The following is a 16,142-nucleotide window of genomic DNA, read 5'->3' on the forward strand; positions in this document are numbered from 1 at the left end:
TATCCAACAATGTGTGGAGTTCATCCGAGGCAATTACTAATACACATCCTGTGAAGTAAGATGTCCAAAAGTCACAAGCTGCTTAAGAAACAAACCTATTCTGCTTCAGTGGATACATTTGTAGCATGAACCACTTTGCTATTAATGTATACTATTCAAAGGTGTGGTATATGCTCTTGTGAAGCACAAGACTATGTTTTTGCATGATTTACAACCCATTACAATTGTTTTGAGAGCAGAACAAATTAAAGACCAATCTGAGCCAATTCTTACATGTTACAGAGCATACAATCTTTGTACGCGTGTCTTGTGGGTTAGAATACCATATGCACTGAAGTAGCATCATAAGTATGTATCAAATTATACGTCCATATGAACATAACAAAAATAAAAGCCTATCAAAAACAGTTCTTAGCCTACATTCCGATATCTTGTAATGTACAGTCTCACGATCAAATGTGATAACAGCATAAACACAAATTGCAAAGAAGCACTGCAGAAAGGGGTGAGGTATCTACTTGACAAACCATGACATATGTTAATCAGTCAACTAGACTAACCTTCGCGTTTTTTGCTGCAAATGGACAGGTAAAGCAACTAAAACACACTATCAAACTTTGCTGTATCAGTTGATCAGCTTACCATAACATCTGCTTTGTGCTTCAACTTTTTGGCCTCCATATGATAATGCTCTGTTGGATATGATCTAAAGAAGGAGAAAAATTATAGGAGGAGAAAGAGATGCATCAGACGCTACGGCTTCAACTACACCTCTAGTTGTCCAGTTATACAAAAGAACGGTTGCAACTACACATGCATTAACAATATTCTTTAAAAAGAAAAAGAAAAAAGAACCCTTACTTTTCATCAAACTTAAGCTGAGGTCTCATTGGCTTGGAGTTACCATTTGGCAAAGAAGGCACTGGGAAAGGATTTGTGTTATGCTCTACAGATCCCTGAAAATCAGTATCAAAAGGAGTTCAGTCAAAAAAACTTCTGTAACAAAATTAAACTGACCCAGGTATTACAATTCGGTGCATTTACAATAAAAAATATATTTTGTAATAAATAAACTAATAAATGATACCAAATAGTGATAGCATGTTATTCTTTTCAACAACAGTTCATGTTAAGCAGAAAATATGGCAGACATTTTGTAGCAGTGTTCATGGGATGTTAACAAAATAAGAAAATAATTCTCAGAAGCAAAATGTAGAGCAAATGTATGAACAACTATTAAGCTTATTTTATGAAATGCTTATTTGGTCTTACATTTGATATTATCTGGCTATATTTCTATATTTGTACTTTCAGAGAGGTATTGATTCATTTACATTTCGCTTGTTCTCCTCGGTTTAAAGATCTGCTTTTTTAGTCTGAGTACAGATTAAGAACCTCTAATTCATATGGAATTGAGTTTACGCTTCTATAAATTAAGAATTCACCACAGACATTAAATGCATTGTGAACAATCTTTTGACTAGAAAGAAGTTGTGTAAAAACACAAATATTAACGTTTACACAGCCATCGTGGAATTAGCATATAGCAAAGGTACTGGTCTTCATTGTCTTCAACAACAGCTAGGCACCTCACTATTGAATGTTAGAAATTGTTTTACCCAACACACGGGTTACAAATATAGAATGTGTTGTGGTTTGCCTCCATCTAGTTTGTCAACACACCACAAACAAGTAGCTTCCTCTCAAGGGAATCCTCTACAACCAACCAGCTGTGAAAAGCAGATATGAAGGTGTGGAAGTTCATCCATACCTCTTCCACAAGTAATGCGAGCAGCGATACCCAGAATCAGATGGACTTCAATTTAGTAAAGCGACTGCAAAACAATGTTTCTTACAATCGACCAACTCATACATTAAAATATCATGAGCTGAAAAAAATAACAAAAACCAAATATAGGGGATGATTTGTTAAGGGACGACTAAGGTACTAAATTTGCAAAATCTGTATCTCTTCAGTGGGCCTGACAACAAGCCTAAATGCCCATCAGTTATAATTTTATCTTTCCTCTTTTCAGCTTCCTGCTCTTTAAAACCAGCATAAGATTGATCAGATCATAGAATTGCATCTTGATTAATCTACTAGTTTTCACTTGCACATCACAAACTGTCCACTTGCTTAACCCCGACACACAATTCTGAAAGGCTGACAACCAGTCATATTTCAAGTTCAGCTACATAAGCCCCATTTCCCAATATCTTTCTAACCATTGCTTAAAAGTATGCCACCATGTACAGCATGTTTTTAAAAACATGTTACAAAGTGGGAAATTATTTGCAACATAGTAACTTTGATAGCACCAGAAAACAAGTAGAATATATAGATGGATGCCCGGGAGTAACAGCAGCATTTTTACTGAGGTGAAAAACATCCTCGTTAGAACAATTTACCCAATTGTAATTTTAAACTCTGCATAGCTCCCAAAATCATCTGCAGAGGAGTAATGAGAAACTATTTGCAACATGGCGTGTCTTCCCTGTACCAAATGTAAAATCAAAAAAAAGAATTGGCCCCCAGCCACCCAAACCACCACTTTATGTTATATCTTCCCCATTCCCCTTCCCTACATCACAGAAGAGTTAGAACTGAGCTGATAAGCTCTGAGACAGACATGTCTGAGTGGCCTGGAATTCTTTTCTGATGTATCAACAATGGGAAACAACGTTTGCCACCTACAGTTGCTACACCATATATGTGAATAACAAGTTTTAAAATCTGAAGTTCATAGTTGTGGCTTTCAGAGAGAATTATAGATGGGTAACAATGAATAACAATGAGGAGTTCTGAGTGACATCAAATAGACAATGAGAGCAAAGATGTGGAAGGAGAATCAACTCTGCATCAATCTTTCAAAATTGTGGTAGTTTTTAAGTGATGTGCCAATATACATGAGAAGCTAGTTTACATTTAATTATGAAATCAAACTGGCCAGGCCCTATAGATCTTAGTGGGTGGATCTTTGTGAGGTAGGATAACGTAAAACACATCTAAAAAACATTAATAACAAGCACCATCTCCCTCTGTTATGCCAATGTAAAGCTGTAGAAACATTCCTGGTCCCTCTCTTAAACCACTCTTGGAGGATATCCGAGCTAAGTACATTCCAACACTGATTTACGATCTAGAGGCTTTTACAGATAAATTTGACACCTGGCTAGACATAGAGCAATGCATACTGTTCATAAAGTTATTTGCTCTTCCACTTAGCTCATTCTATGCTCAGATCGGAGGCTTGACTTAAAAAAAAGTTGGTAAAACTGTATAGTAATCTCCTCTGCTTTTGGAACTGACTAAGTACCGATGACAAGGAATGGCTGAGGCAAAATTTGGATTAAGATAAATTTAACATCTTGCACACTAGACAACCCTTGGCAGAGTGGAATACACAAGGCAACTGACCAGCCAGAATTGAGCTACCTTCAGGCTTTAAAACAAATTTAAAAAGAGGGTTACGGAAATGACATTTAACAAAGATCTTTACATAAAGGGACAAGGAATCCCTAGAGGTTAGTATCATATACCTACCAATTCGGCTTTTACAGCCATACTTCTTACATTCTATATTGTGGAATGTTAAATTGAAAATCACATGTTTAAGATCTGGGCTGATGTGGGGGAGACGAGGCAAAATTGGAAAGTCAATACTTTAGCATGAGATGTCACTTTTATGATTATGTAAGATAATGAATTGCCCTTGTTCGCTGGCGTTGTCCAGTGTTTTTGTCCAACTGGCACCAATATCTAGCTCCATCGCTTGGACGGTTAATACTTCAGACATGTTAAAGTACGATCCAGGCTGCTTTTAGAGGCAGAGATGCTTTATTAATGGAGTGTGTGGTCAAATACTTGAGAACTGTAAAGAGCACTGTACTGAAACTAAGTAGCCATCATACAAACTCCAGACCTCCTTTCAAGACCTGCGACAAATATTCATGCCATTTTTTACATGGAGGTACAAGACTGGGGATGAAGTACTCTACTCAATTGATCTGTTTTAACCACTTAATAACCACATAATTGCAAGAATGTTTTCCAGTCCTGTGATTAGCCTACATTTTATCTTCTCTGCTGAGGACCAGGAACTATACTTTGTTTTTAATCAATTTGTTTCCATAACTACTTTTATCATTAATCCTGTGAGTCTGTGTACCTTTTGATAGCAGCATGGTTTTAAAAAGCCTCAATAAAACTGAATTACCGGGGGCATGGCTAACCGCCATGGTCAAGCGGATGTAATCAGTCTTGGCTCCGTTCTTCACTGAACAAAATCACTGCTTTCAGGCATGCCAAAGACTCCGGAGTAGCTGCAATCTGAGGGGCTTACCAATGGACACACCGAGGACGATCTGGGAGCTGGCCCCACTTGTGCGCTCGACTGGCAAAGCTGGAGAACAACGGACAGAAGGCGCAGAACCGGAGGTGTCATGGCACTGGCGGAGAAGTGTCACTAGTACCAACACCGGCGTTAAGTGCCAGAGTGCGCCTGGGTCCGGTCAGGGACTATCACGGTCGAGGTAGCCTAGAAGTGAAAGTCAGTTCTGCTGGATCTGCTTAGCAGAGCTTGAAAGATACCACAACCATATCTGTCTGACTTCAAGATGGCGCCATCCATGAGGTGCTCCTGAAGCTCCCACTGGGAAAGACATCTGCCGCTCTGAGATCAGGACGAGAGGGGATAAGCCAAGCGGCTAACAAGTGAAGAGGCCCACGCCACGAATACTGCCTGGGGAGCTCTAGAATCAACGTCTGCGTAACTTTGACTCATGATAGCTGAATAAATGACATGGTTATACCCGGCCCACTTGAGGAAGTGAAGTAATGACCCCAATAAATGAAGTGCTGTTTAAGGTACTAACCCCCTGGCTGTGTAGACACATGAATGAGGTTGTTTTGATCCCAGAGTCCCCTGGTAGACATGTGGGATTAAATTCTGGTTCGCTAGGGAGCAAATTAATTTCCAAACTATTGACTCGCTACCTACCGCCCCCTCACCGATGTGCCAAGTAGTGCCAAGATGCTGGTCTTCGAGTGGGGCAGTCACTCTGTCTGGTCGATACCTATAAGCATGGTACTGCCGCGATTAGGGAGTCTCTGGGGGGCAAAAGGTGGGATACCTGGAAAATACATCCATGGAATGACCAATAGCTGGCCCCTGCTTTTATCAGCTACATAGCCTGTGATCATATGCTTCTTTAAAGATGTTATGCAGTGTGAAAGCGGAACTGGACCACACTACCCAGTTTAATCAGCAGATATGCGGTTTAAGAAGCAGCGCCTCCTAAGTTGGTTAGTTACTGGGTTTTTTCTATTGTTTTTTTTGGAATGCATGCCCAGAGCTGAGATAAGTGGAGGGGAGTCTATGGGAGGACTGACAGGGAGATGGGGGGAATATGTGGAGTTCGGGGAATACAAGGGTGATGTATATGAGGACATTAATCCAAAAGCCTGGGCTTGCTTGACTCATCTCTTCTGATGGCGGTAACTATAGATACATGGAATCTCTAGGGCTTCAACTCCCTGCACAAACGCGGCAACTTTTGGAAGTACATGATGGATCACTGGATAGGTATGATAGCCTTATAAGAGACCCACTTAAAACGCACTGAGGAGCATAGACTAAGACATAAAGCTTATCCCTTGATCTATAAATCTTCGGCACCCTCTAAACACAGTGGAGTGGCTTCACTATTTCACTCTTCTCTTAAATTTCAAACCAGGGAGGAAAAGTCAGATAAAGAGAGGAGATTGCTTATGGTCAAAGGATCTCTTCAGAGACACAAGTTTACTATCGCTACAATTTATGACCCAAATTCGATTTCATTCCTTTATTCACTGGGGGGCTTTGCAGAAGGCAATATTGTCCTCATGGGTGCCTTTTACCTTATGGAACCCAATGCTTGATAGTACCCATTCTCAAAGGGCGAATACAGGAGTCTTCTTCAAACAGGTGAAATATGACCTTGCACAACTGAGCCTGGCAGATGCTTGGCGCACAATCAACCCCACTATTAAAGATTACACTTTGTTTTCCCACACCCAAAGAACTTACTCCGGAATAGATCATATTTTTGTGAGCCAATCGCTACAACCTACCATTGGGAGCCACGAAAATCCATCCGATCTTCATTTCAGATCATGCTATTTTAGAAATTACACTGGATTTTCCAGGACCTAAGACCACCTTTTATAGATGTTTTTTTTAACCCCTTGACCTGAAATCATACACTCCGGGAAGAACTTAGGTCAACGATTAGAGAATATTTTCACTACAATTACCCCTAAGAAACAATATCTGTCACACACTGGGATGCCTTTAAGGCAGTAATATGAGGGAAGTGCATAGCTTTGATGAACACCCTTGTGGTAAATAAAATTCCTTTACCGGGACTTAATTTGATACGGAAACATAATAAAACAGCTCAGTAAAAATGAGAGGCAGAATCCGTGATATTAGAGGTTCGGAATGGGCTTTATTCCAATGAACGATTATAATCGGTTGCTCCAAGTTCCATCACCACGGAGGTTCAGGAAGTGAAGTACATACTTTATTGACAAGAAATGACTTTTATAGTACATACATTACAATGAAGCGAATGCAGTAGGCGTAACAATTGATAAGGAAAATGACGATTCATATGCGTAACCGAAAATGGGTGTAATAAGGAGTAAAAAGGAACATAATTGGTTATGATGTTATATATAGGTGGATCTATAAGATAATACTTGGCATAGATGCGCGCGCAGCAGCATGACGTGTGATTGACGTGCAACTAGGGGTTGAAGGGGACTTGACATTTAGCTCTACATGTGGAGACGAAAAGTCTGGGGGGTCAAGTCAACCTAATCCCAAATCATATCTAACATCCTATGTTTAAAGAACTATGTTATCCACAAAAGAAGGACTCTCGGACAGAATCTATTCTATACTGACTGTGTGTGCGTGTACAAGCGTCTAAGTGTCTACACTAAATGCGAGGGGGTAGGAATATTCCATGGTAACAGGGCTATGAATTACTTGCATAAAGACAGAGAAGCCGGGCCTTTTGCTCGGTAGCTGGAAGAATGTTTACTTAAACTACTAGACAGGAATGCATCGGCTGAGGGGTGAAGCAGATAACTCGAAGGTGAAATACAGTTCTTGGCAGAGAATAGGCTGATGTCAGGCTTCGTGAGCCGCGCAGAGAATGGGACAAAGTTCATGGTCACGGTTGCAGGCTCAGACTGGAGTTTTCAGAGCCAGAAGGCAAGAAGAGTTTGATGACAGAATCAGGGCCTACTTGCCTGGACTGTAAAATGGCATAGGTAAACCATATAAAGCCGGTGGCTTTTCATACTTAGGAATGGAATATCCGGCCTATTCATGGCGGATCTGACAGAGGACATGTTGACGGTGGACACACATGTGTTTGCGTCTTCATAACTGGAACTGGAGGGAACATACATGTACTTGTAACATGCACATAGAACCGTTGGGGTCCAAGATAGGGGACATAACTGACCAGAAAAATCCATATTTCCACATTCCCTCCTTGTCCCCTACTTGCCCGTCAAGAGATATCAATCTTCATTAATCCATTGATCTGTTCATATAGGATCTTGAATGAAAATCTTGATGTGGAATGCACGATGTGGCACACAGACCACAAATCGCTGGTCCACATTGCAGGCATAGACAGCAACTGAATAGTATGAGAAGGCCAATACCTAGAAAGGATAGAACTCTCCATCCCCAAGCTGATATCACACTCCAAAACCAACCGGACCAAGTCCAAGTGCCTGGGTTCTGGTGTATCTGGCTTACAATCTTATGAAGGCGAGTTATAGCTTTATATACAGATGGCGAATTTTCTGGTATGAATACGCAGCAGCTTGATCCGATGACCCTACAAGCTCCGCCCCTATCAGCCAGGATGACGTCAAGGACAAGACGATTTTGAAGCACAACAATCCGCATAGCAGACTGCTCTTCTGTTAAATTGCCTAAGGCGGAAATAGTTTCATTCACTACCGCTTCAAGGGTTCTAGTTAATCTACGTATCAGCTTACTATTAGTAACAGTACCTATATAGGGAAAGATGCCTTTATTGAAATCTGTGTATTTTTCCCATGCTGTTTCAGTGTAATCGACAATTGGGAGATCTCTCCGCTCTCTGTTGTGTACTAAATGAATATTTCTATAATAATCAGGAGGAGCTAGGAAAACAGGTGGCAAAAGGAATGCAATGTAGCAGGTACCATCCCAATCTAGAGGTAGACGCATATATGCAGTCTGACCACATATAAAGTAGGAGTGGCGATAAGCTCTAAATGAAGATTTGCCTTGATCACTGAATTCTACTGTAGTGGTGCATTTACTATGGCCCATATGTATGGAACCAACTTTTCTTACATACAATTCACCTTTCGCTGGGAATACTGACATGGTTGGTAAAACTAGTTCAACTTCGGATTCGACATTTAGAACCATGAGATTAGGAGTGAAGTTACCTAATCCATATACTTCATGTTCTAGATCAGTTCCTGTTCCTTTGGGGCGACCCTCCTTGTCAGGGTAACAGACTTTGAATAAAACTAGGTTCAGATTTCCCCACACCCACTGGTCTTGGTAAACGGCTGTATCTGAGTCTATGGAATTGATTAAACTAAACCATGCTCCACAGGAGCCATTATGTGTAAACGGATGTGGAAAGAAAGGCAGGACTCCTTCATAATTCTGATAGGGAGGGAGCCGGCCACACACCCAACAATTAGTTGCATTACTAGTCTGATGGGAATGATGTAACATACTAATGAAAGTGTTATTACGCAGCGCAAGTCTATAAGACAATTCATGCGGCGGTAGGTCACTAAAAGAATGTTCAGCAGTAACATTGTAAACATTTCTGGCAATAGGGTAATATATGTGCAACAATATACTTGCAGTAATTATTAAAAGACTTAAGAAAAACAAGATTAATAATGTCACTATGCAATGGCTACGCAGTGATTTACAATACGCCTGTCGTTTCATCATTTTTCGCGACTGTCCATGATTCAGGTCTAGGCGATACATGTCGGAGACAGATTCAACCGCTTCACCTAGGAGAGGACTTAAACAATCAAATCGTCCGACGGTCTAGGCCTTAATTTTAGTTTATAAAGTTCGGAGTCACTTTTTTCCACAAAAGGAAGTTTTGAGTCAATGGGTGAAGACACACAAGGTGTGGTATTCACATCTGATTTCAGTCCATGAAATTTCTTGATATGACTTGAATGAATCCATCCTTTCCTGCCTTCAATCTTCACGGCTGTCCTTGTGGTCAGCAGGACCAACTTGGGTGTCTTCCACCTGGGCTCCAGCTGAGTCTTTCGGTCGAAATTCCTCACAAGGACGAGGTCCCCCGGAATTACGTCATGGGGTTTCACCTCAGTGTTGTCGGGAAAGGCTGCAGCTACCTGTGAACGACAAGATTGTAGTGCAGACATCAAGGAAGCCAAGTAATCTGTCAGCATATTACAGTCAATATCAGTTATTTTGCGTGGTATAGGCGTCCCCCACATATTTGGTGGTCTGCCGAAGATCTCCTCATACGGGGATAGCCCTGTTCGAGAGTGTGCTACCATTCTTGTGAAAAAGAGTGCAACTGGTAGTGCTACTACCCAGTCGACACCTTTCTCCCTGCATATTTTGGACAATCTAATTTTCAGGGTCTGATTATGTCTTTCTACGAGACCTGCTGCCTCAGGGTGTCGGACACAGTGGAATTTCCACTGATAACCTAACAAAAGTGAAACATGTTTCATTAATTCGGATGAGAACGGCTGGCCGTTATCTGAGTGAACAACACGTGGTAAACCGTATCCTGGGAAGAATTCTCGAACTAACTGTTTGGCAGTAGTCGGGGCAGTGTAATCTGAAACTGGGTATGCCTCCGTCCAGCGGGACAGAGCGCAGACAACTACGAGAACATATTTGAATCCTCGACATCGTTCCATCTGGATATAATCCATCTGGAGGACTTCAAAAGGGTGATTAGGAGGATGAAATCCACCTTGTTCTACGGGAACACCTTTTCCTGGGTTGAACTGGCAACAGATCATACAGGTACGGACCTTTTGTTTGGCTGCTGCTCGTAAATGTTTATTGAACCAAATGTGTTGAATGCTATCTAGCATAGCTTTTTCTCCTAGATGTGCTGGACTATGTATAGTGTTAATTATAACTTGGACCATTGAATCAGGAAGGAACCATACAGACTTTTCCTTCATCATCCATCCTTGGTCCGTTTGGATCCCTCCTAATTCAGTCCATTTCTTTATTTCGTCTGGTGTAGCATGTGTCTGGATGTCAATTACGTCAAGGGTAGGATCTTTAACTGTCATACAATGTGTCGGCATCGGGACTATTGTCTTTGTCATGTCGGATGTTTGGGTTTGAGCAGTCTGTTTAGCTGTTCTGTCGGCTAGATCATTGCCTTGAGAAATGATATCAGTAACCTTCGTATGAGCCTTACATTTCATAATTGATATTGCAGTAGGTAGATGTATTGCATCTAATAAGGCATGAATGAGGGGTCCGTGCTGAATGTGGGCACCGTGGGAAGTTAAATAACCTCTCTCTCGCCACAGCACGCCGAAGTCATGTACAACTCCGAATGCATAACGTGAATCAGTGTATATGTTGACTTTTTTATTTGTGGCTTGAATACAGGCTTGTGTCAGAGCAATAAGCTCTGCGGCTTGAGCTGACAAAGTATTTATACGATTAGTTTCAATGACTTCAGTATCTGTTGTGACTGCGTAAGCAGCCACCAACTCTCCTGTATTTGTTCTCATACATGAACCATCTACATACAATGTCAGGTCTGGGTCTGACAATGGGACATCGGTTAAGTCTTGTCTGGGTTTCGTCGTTATTGTAATAACTTCAATACAGTCATGGGCTAGTGGGTCTGTTCCGGTTACTGGCAAAAGTGTGGCAGGATTCAATGTGTTACAGCGTCTGATTTCTATGTGTGGCTGAAACAATGTAAGTTCGTACCCTGTAAGTCGCGCTATAGTCAGGTGTTGTGTTTGCGTTCTATTTACAAGAACCTCTACTGCGTGTGGTACTTGAACTGTCAATGGATGTCCTAACACTATGGCATCGCTTTGTCTGATTGCTAAAGCTGTCGCTGCCACTGATTTTAGACACGCAGGCAAAGCCTGGGCTACGGGATCTAATGTACTAGAAAAATAAGCACATGGTTTGTGTGCTCCTGCTTGTTCCTGTGTGAGTACTGACAAGGCAGTACCTTCGCGTTCTGTAACAAAGAGTGTAAACTGTTTTCTGTAACATGGCGTTGCTAAAACAGGTGCTTGACATAAAGCTTTCTTTAGGCTTTCAAAAGCTTGTGTATGTTCCTGGGTCCAAGGGAGAACAGTCGATGTGGCTGCCTCCTGTGTTGTCAACTGAATGAGTGATTTTGCTAGAAATGCATATTGAGGGATCCACTGTCTACAGTATGAAGTGAGGCCTATGAAAGCCCGCACCTCCTTTTGTGTCTTGGGTATTGGCATGTTAGCTATTAACTGAATGCGGTCGGGTGTAAGCTGCCTTCCCTCCTTGGACAGCGAGTGTCCAAGATAAATAACTCGCTGGACACAGAATTGCAGCTTAGAAGGGGACACCTTGTGCCCCTTTTCGGCTAGAAATTGTAAAACTGTCAGTGATGCTTTTTCACATTCCGGTTCACTTCTCGCGGTGATCAACAGATCATCGACATATTGAAGCAAGGCAGTGTTAACTGGCATGTGGATACTGTCAAGTTCTCGTTTCAGTGCTTGGCTATAGATGCTGGGGCTTTCTGTAAATCCTTGAGGTGCGCGTGAGAATTTAAAGCTACGTCCATTTAAACTAAATCCGAACAAATATTGGCTTTCCGGATCTATTGGGACGCTGAAAAAGGCATTCTTGAGATCGATTACAGTAAAGAATGTCGCTTCGGAATCAATAGCTGTCAGTAATGACGAGATATCTGGGACCACAGGAAATTGTGGCACAATGCATTTGTTTAATTCGCGCAGATCAATAACCAATCGATATACTGGCGGGGCCTTTGGATCTGTTCGTTTAAGAATCGGAATTATCGGTGAATTACATACATTGGAGTCTGTTTCTACAACTACTCCTTGGGCAATGAGCTCGTCAATGATTTGTAGTAAAGCCACTACAGCATCTGGTGGTAACTTGTATTGTCGCATTCGTGGTAGCACCACTCCTGCCTTTAATGTGACTCGATATGGTGTAATATTCATGCATCCAACATCAGTAGGGCCTTGTGCCCATAGATGTGTAGGTAAAGTCTGCAGTCGGGGATCCATGTCTCTAGACACATAATGACCTTTAAAATCACGTAAAAACAACCTTACTCCTTCCGGAGAACAACATATTATAGCTCCTAGAGCTTTCAGTGTTTTTATTCCTAACAGATTTTCTGGACATGATTTAGTAAGCAATAAATCGGTAGTTCGGGTCAAAGGTCCTATCGTAAGTGGGAGAGGTTGTGACACTTCATTAACAATAGGTTTTCCTGAAAAACCAAGGGAAATATTCTGTGAGCCTGAGAGGGGTGCCCCTGGAACTTCACTACGTTTTATGGTCGTTCGACTTGCCCCTGTATCGAGTAAAAATTTTCTGTCTTGGCCTAATAATTCACTATGTACATAAGGTCCTTCTTGATCTACAGGGATCTCGATAAGGGGTAAGTCAACTTCCCTCTCTAGGCTGGTTCATGCGTATCGTTGATAATCAGGATAGTCGTACTGTGCGGTCTGGTACAGTTGTCGTGTCGTGGTTTGTGTGGCAGCAACAGGCAGCGCGGGTGCAGCTGGCACAAACTGTATAGACTGTTGTGAAGCTGGCATGGACTGTGCATGCTGCGGAGCTCCTTGTTCATTCTGGTCCTGTCTAGGTGGCCGTGGTCTTTCTTGTGTTTTACCTATGGTGATATTATGTTTCAAAACTGGACAATCGTGTACGTAATGACCTGGCTTTTTACAATAATTGCATGTCCCTTTTACAGGTCCGGCTGAGTCACCGGAATGTGTCATACCCTTTTTATGTCCTTCAGCTGGAACTGTCTGAGAAACTAACATTTTCATTTTTGTGTCTTTCATGCGTCTGTGTTCATGTTCTTGTTCCGCTCTAATTCTATTGTGATGGTACTGTAACATTTGTAACATTTGTGATGGAGTGTTACCTTGCCAGGTACTCTCGAATTTTAATACTTTATTCTTTACTTGGGGCAGAGCATTTTCTACTAATTTTGTTACAAACAGATGTGGGTATGATTCGCTACTTGCTTTTAGGCCACTATTTATACCAAAACATTTTTCAAATCGGGCATAGTAATCACTAGTGTCTTCATCTTGCTTCTGTTTACAGGCTGAAATTGTACCCCAATCTTCCTTTTTCGTAGTTAATAAACGTGGCAGTACCTGTACTAATAAACCTGGTAGTGCTTTAGTTTTATCCCCAAGTCCTGCTCCTGCAGTTCGGGCCTTTTCTTCTGCTTCTAATACTGACCATTCTATCTTTTGATCTCCTACCTCCCACTCTTTTTCCCTGAGTTTCTCATAAATGCCAGCAGGCATCAATACCTTTAATATTGTCATAATGTCGGGATAGGTATACTCTCCCATGAGTAACATGTCTTTAATTTCTCGGTGAAAACCCGCTGGATCTTTGTCATGACTGGGTACCACTTTCTTCATTTCTAACAATTCTATTTTTGATATGGGCGTATATACAAATACGCGCTTAAACTCATTGTCCTCGCCTTTTATTGGGTGCACTTCTCGTAAAGGATTCTGTCTATCCATGTAATACGTGGTTCTTTCCTTGATGGGCAATGAGACACGGTCTGAACATACAAAAAGAATATACTGCTTTCTTGATTCTAGAATTTCTTTAATTAATTTAGTACCTGAACCTTTCCATCTATTCATAAGCAATTCAGTCAATATATCGGGTAAGGGACCAGGGTCCGAATGCTGACTCTGATATAGTATAATGAGTTGTTGAATCATATAAATCCCAGCTAACCGCTGTTCATCTGGGGTGAGATTCAAGAATGCGCGTGCTACTGTATCATCACTATATTTTCCGGGACTGTCAACCCAATGGACAGCTGCCCTAGCTAAATCTTGTTCATCCATAGAATCGAGGAAAAGATAACCCCTTCGTTCTCGGAGTAGTTTGTCGGCGGCTTGGAACGAATGCTCGTTAGACCTGATGTTAATTATAGGTATTTGGAAATTCCTGTTATTATCTGGACATATCGGACGTATCGGGTCAATAGGACATCTATTACTATTACAAGATCTTCCTTTACCTACATAGGCTATGGTGTCTGACTGTCCTGCGGGCAGTCCTGACCTTTCCTCCTCGTTTTGTTCGAACTCGTCTACCGCTAATCTTTCTTCGTGTAGGCGTTCTATTTCTTTACGGATCTTTCGGCACATGGCTATTATACAATTTTGTTTATCATGTCTACCTTCTGATATATTCTGGCTCCATCGGGTAAGAATTTGCATTGCTTCCGGGTCTACCCCCGATCGGTCTTCATTTCTGATCACACAATTTATGAGGAAACGTAACAGTTCCCCCTGTATCTCCACTTTCTGGTATTCCATAGCTCTGTTAATACATTCTGGATCTCGCCCTGTTTGGACAAAATGGTATATTTTATCTAGATGCGCAGTCATTCCTGGTAATTTCCCTAAATACACTGCGGCTCGTCTGATACGTAATGATGCTAGGGTCATTTCGTCCTCTTTGCCGGGCACAGGGTCATATCTACAATCTACAAGAAGTTCCTTAAGCGTACGGGCATTTATGAGTTTGGGGGTACGTGAATGTGCTGACTCTTGAAAAGTAAGTTTATTTATTCTGGGTGACGTAGAAAAAATGTTGCTAGCACCTCCCGCAGCCCCATCTGGGGTGTCGGGTGTGAAAGGATTCGTTGAACGTGACACAGCAACTATAGGTGTGGACACAGCTATAGAAGCAGCTGTAGGAACAGATGTAGAAACAGATGTGTTTGCCGGAACTTGTGACACGATCGGTTGCTGTAGGGATACGGGTACTGGGTCTTGGCGTTGAACCTCCCTGATAGGCGGTCTATGTGGGGCGGAATTAGCATACTCGGGAGCTGCGTCATCTAAATATGAGGAAAGAAAAACATCTTCTGCGGTTCTAGGATGCCCCTTAGGATGTACCTTTATTGGAAATAATGGGGGCGGCAAGTCTTTCGGTGTTTCTGGAGTAGCTTTAGGTAATCCTTCGGCCAGAAGGGGATACATACCATTCATAAGGGCATTCCTTTGTCTGTCTACTTGTTCTGATTTCACTCGGATACCTTCCTCAATTAATAGATTTTCTCGAACTTTATTGGAATTCTCTTTACTCTTCTCCTCCTGTCTACGTGCTTTTTCTGTACGTCTATGAGATTCTTTACGCCATAACTCAACGGCATCTTTCTGTGACTGTCTGACTTTCCTTTTCCATAACTCTTCCTCGACTTTCATGATGCACTCTGCATCCCAGGTCCCCGCTGCGGGCCACCTCTGACTTTCTGGTAATTCCTTGGTGTAGTCTACCCATAAATCAAGAAATAATATAGCGTCTAAGCCATGTTTATGATACATGAAGTACCCTGGAGTGTCCCTAGGAGGAATAGGAACGGCTTCTTCGAGTACCCCTTTTCTTGTAGTGATCTGTCTTAATTTCGAAAAGAGCGGCATATTGAGAACTGATCTGATACTTAATCTTGAACACACTTAGTACAAAAGCACAATAATGAACAACCATTCATACCACAATATGCAGGACGTTTAACACATTAAACATTAAACATTTTTTTAACCTTTAAAATAACCAACAATGATGATCGTCTGCATAACTAATCACCAAGCATAATTCTTTGACAATAACTAGATACTTCGGAATACTTGATATACTGCTAAACAGTACATATACACTGCTAAAACAGTGCAGACCGGATTTGTGTACCCAAACCCGTCTTGACCGGCACAACCTATGTGCACGTCAGAAATGCCTCCCCAGTAATGGTACTCACCGGGTAGCTTCGGAAACGGAAGG

The 16,142-nt window shown here is 41.7% G+C and overlaps 1 protein-coding gene across 3 annotated transcripts in view; it reads right to left on the reverse strand.

Moving 5' to 3' along the window:
• AFF1 (ALF transcription elongation factor 1) overlaps window positions 1-16,142 on the reverse strand; it is a 957,397-nt gene that overhangs the window by 49,984 nt on the left and 891,271 nt on the right. For all 3 annotated transcript variants that reach the window (XM_085636540.1, XM_085636541.1, XM_085636542.1), the window contains 2 exons: window positions 862-956; window positions 643-706 (listed from right to left, as the gene is read on the reverse strand). In XM_085636540.1, the coding sequence (XP_085492666.1) occupies window positions 643-706; window positions 862-956 (159 nt within the window). The remainder of the gene's footprint in view (window positions 1-642; window positions 707-861; window positions 957-16,142) is intronic.

Source organism: Triturus cristatus, chromosome 2_1 (genome assembly GCF_964204655.1).
Source record: "Triturus cristatus chromosome 2_1, aTriCri1.1, whole genome shotgun sequence".
Classification (NCBI taxonomy): Eukaryota; Metazoa; Chordata; class Amphibia; order Caudata; family Salamandridae; genus Triturus; species Triturus cristatus.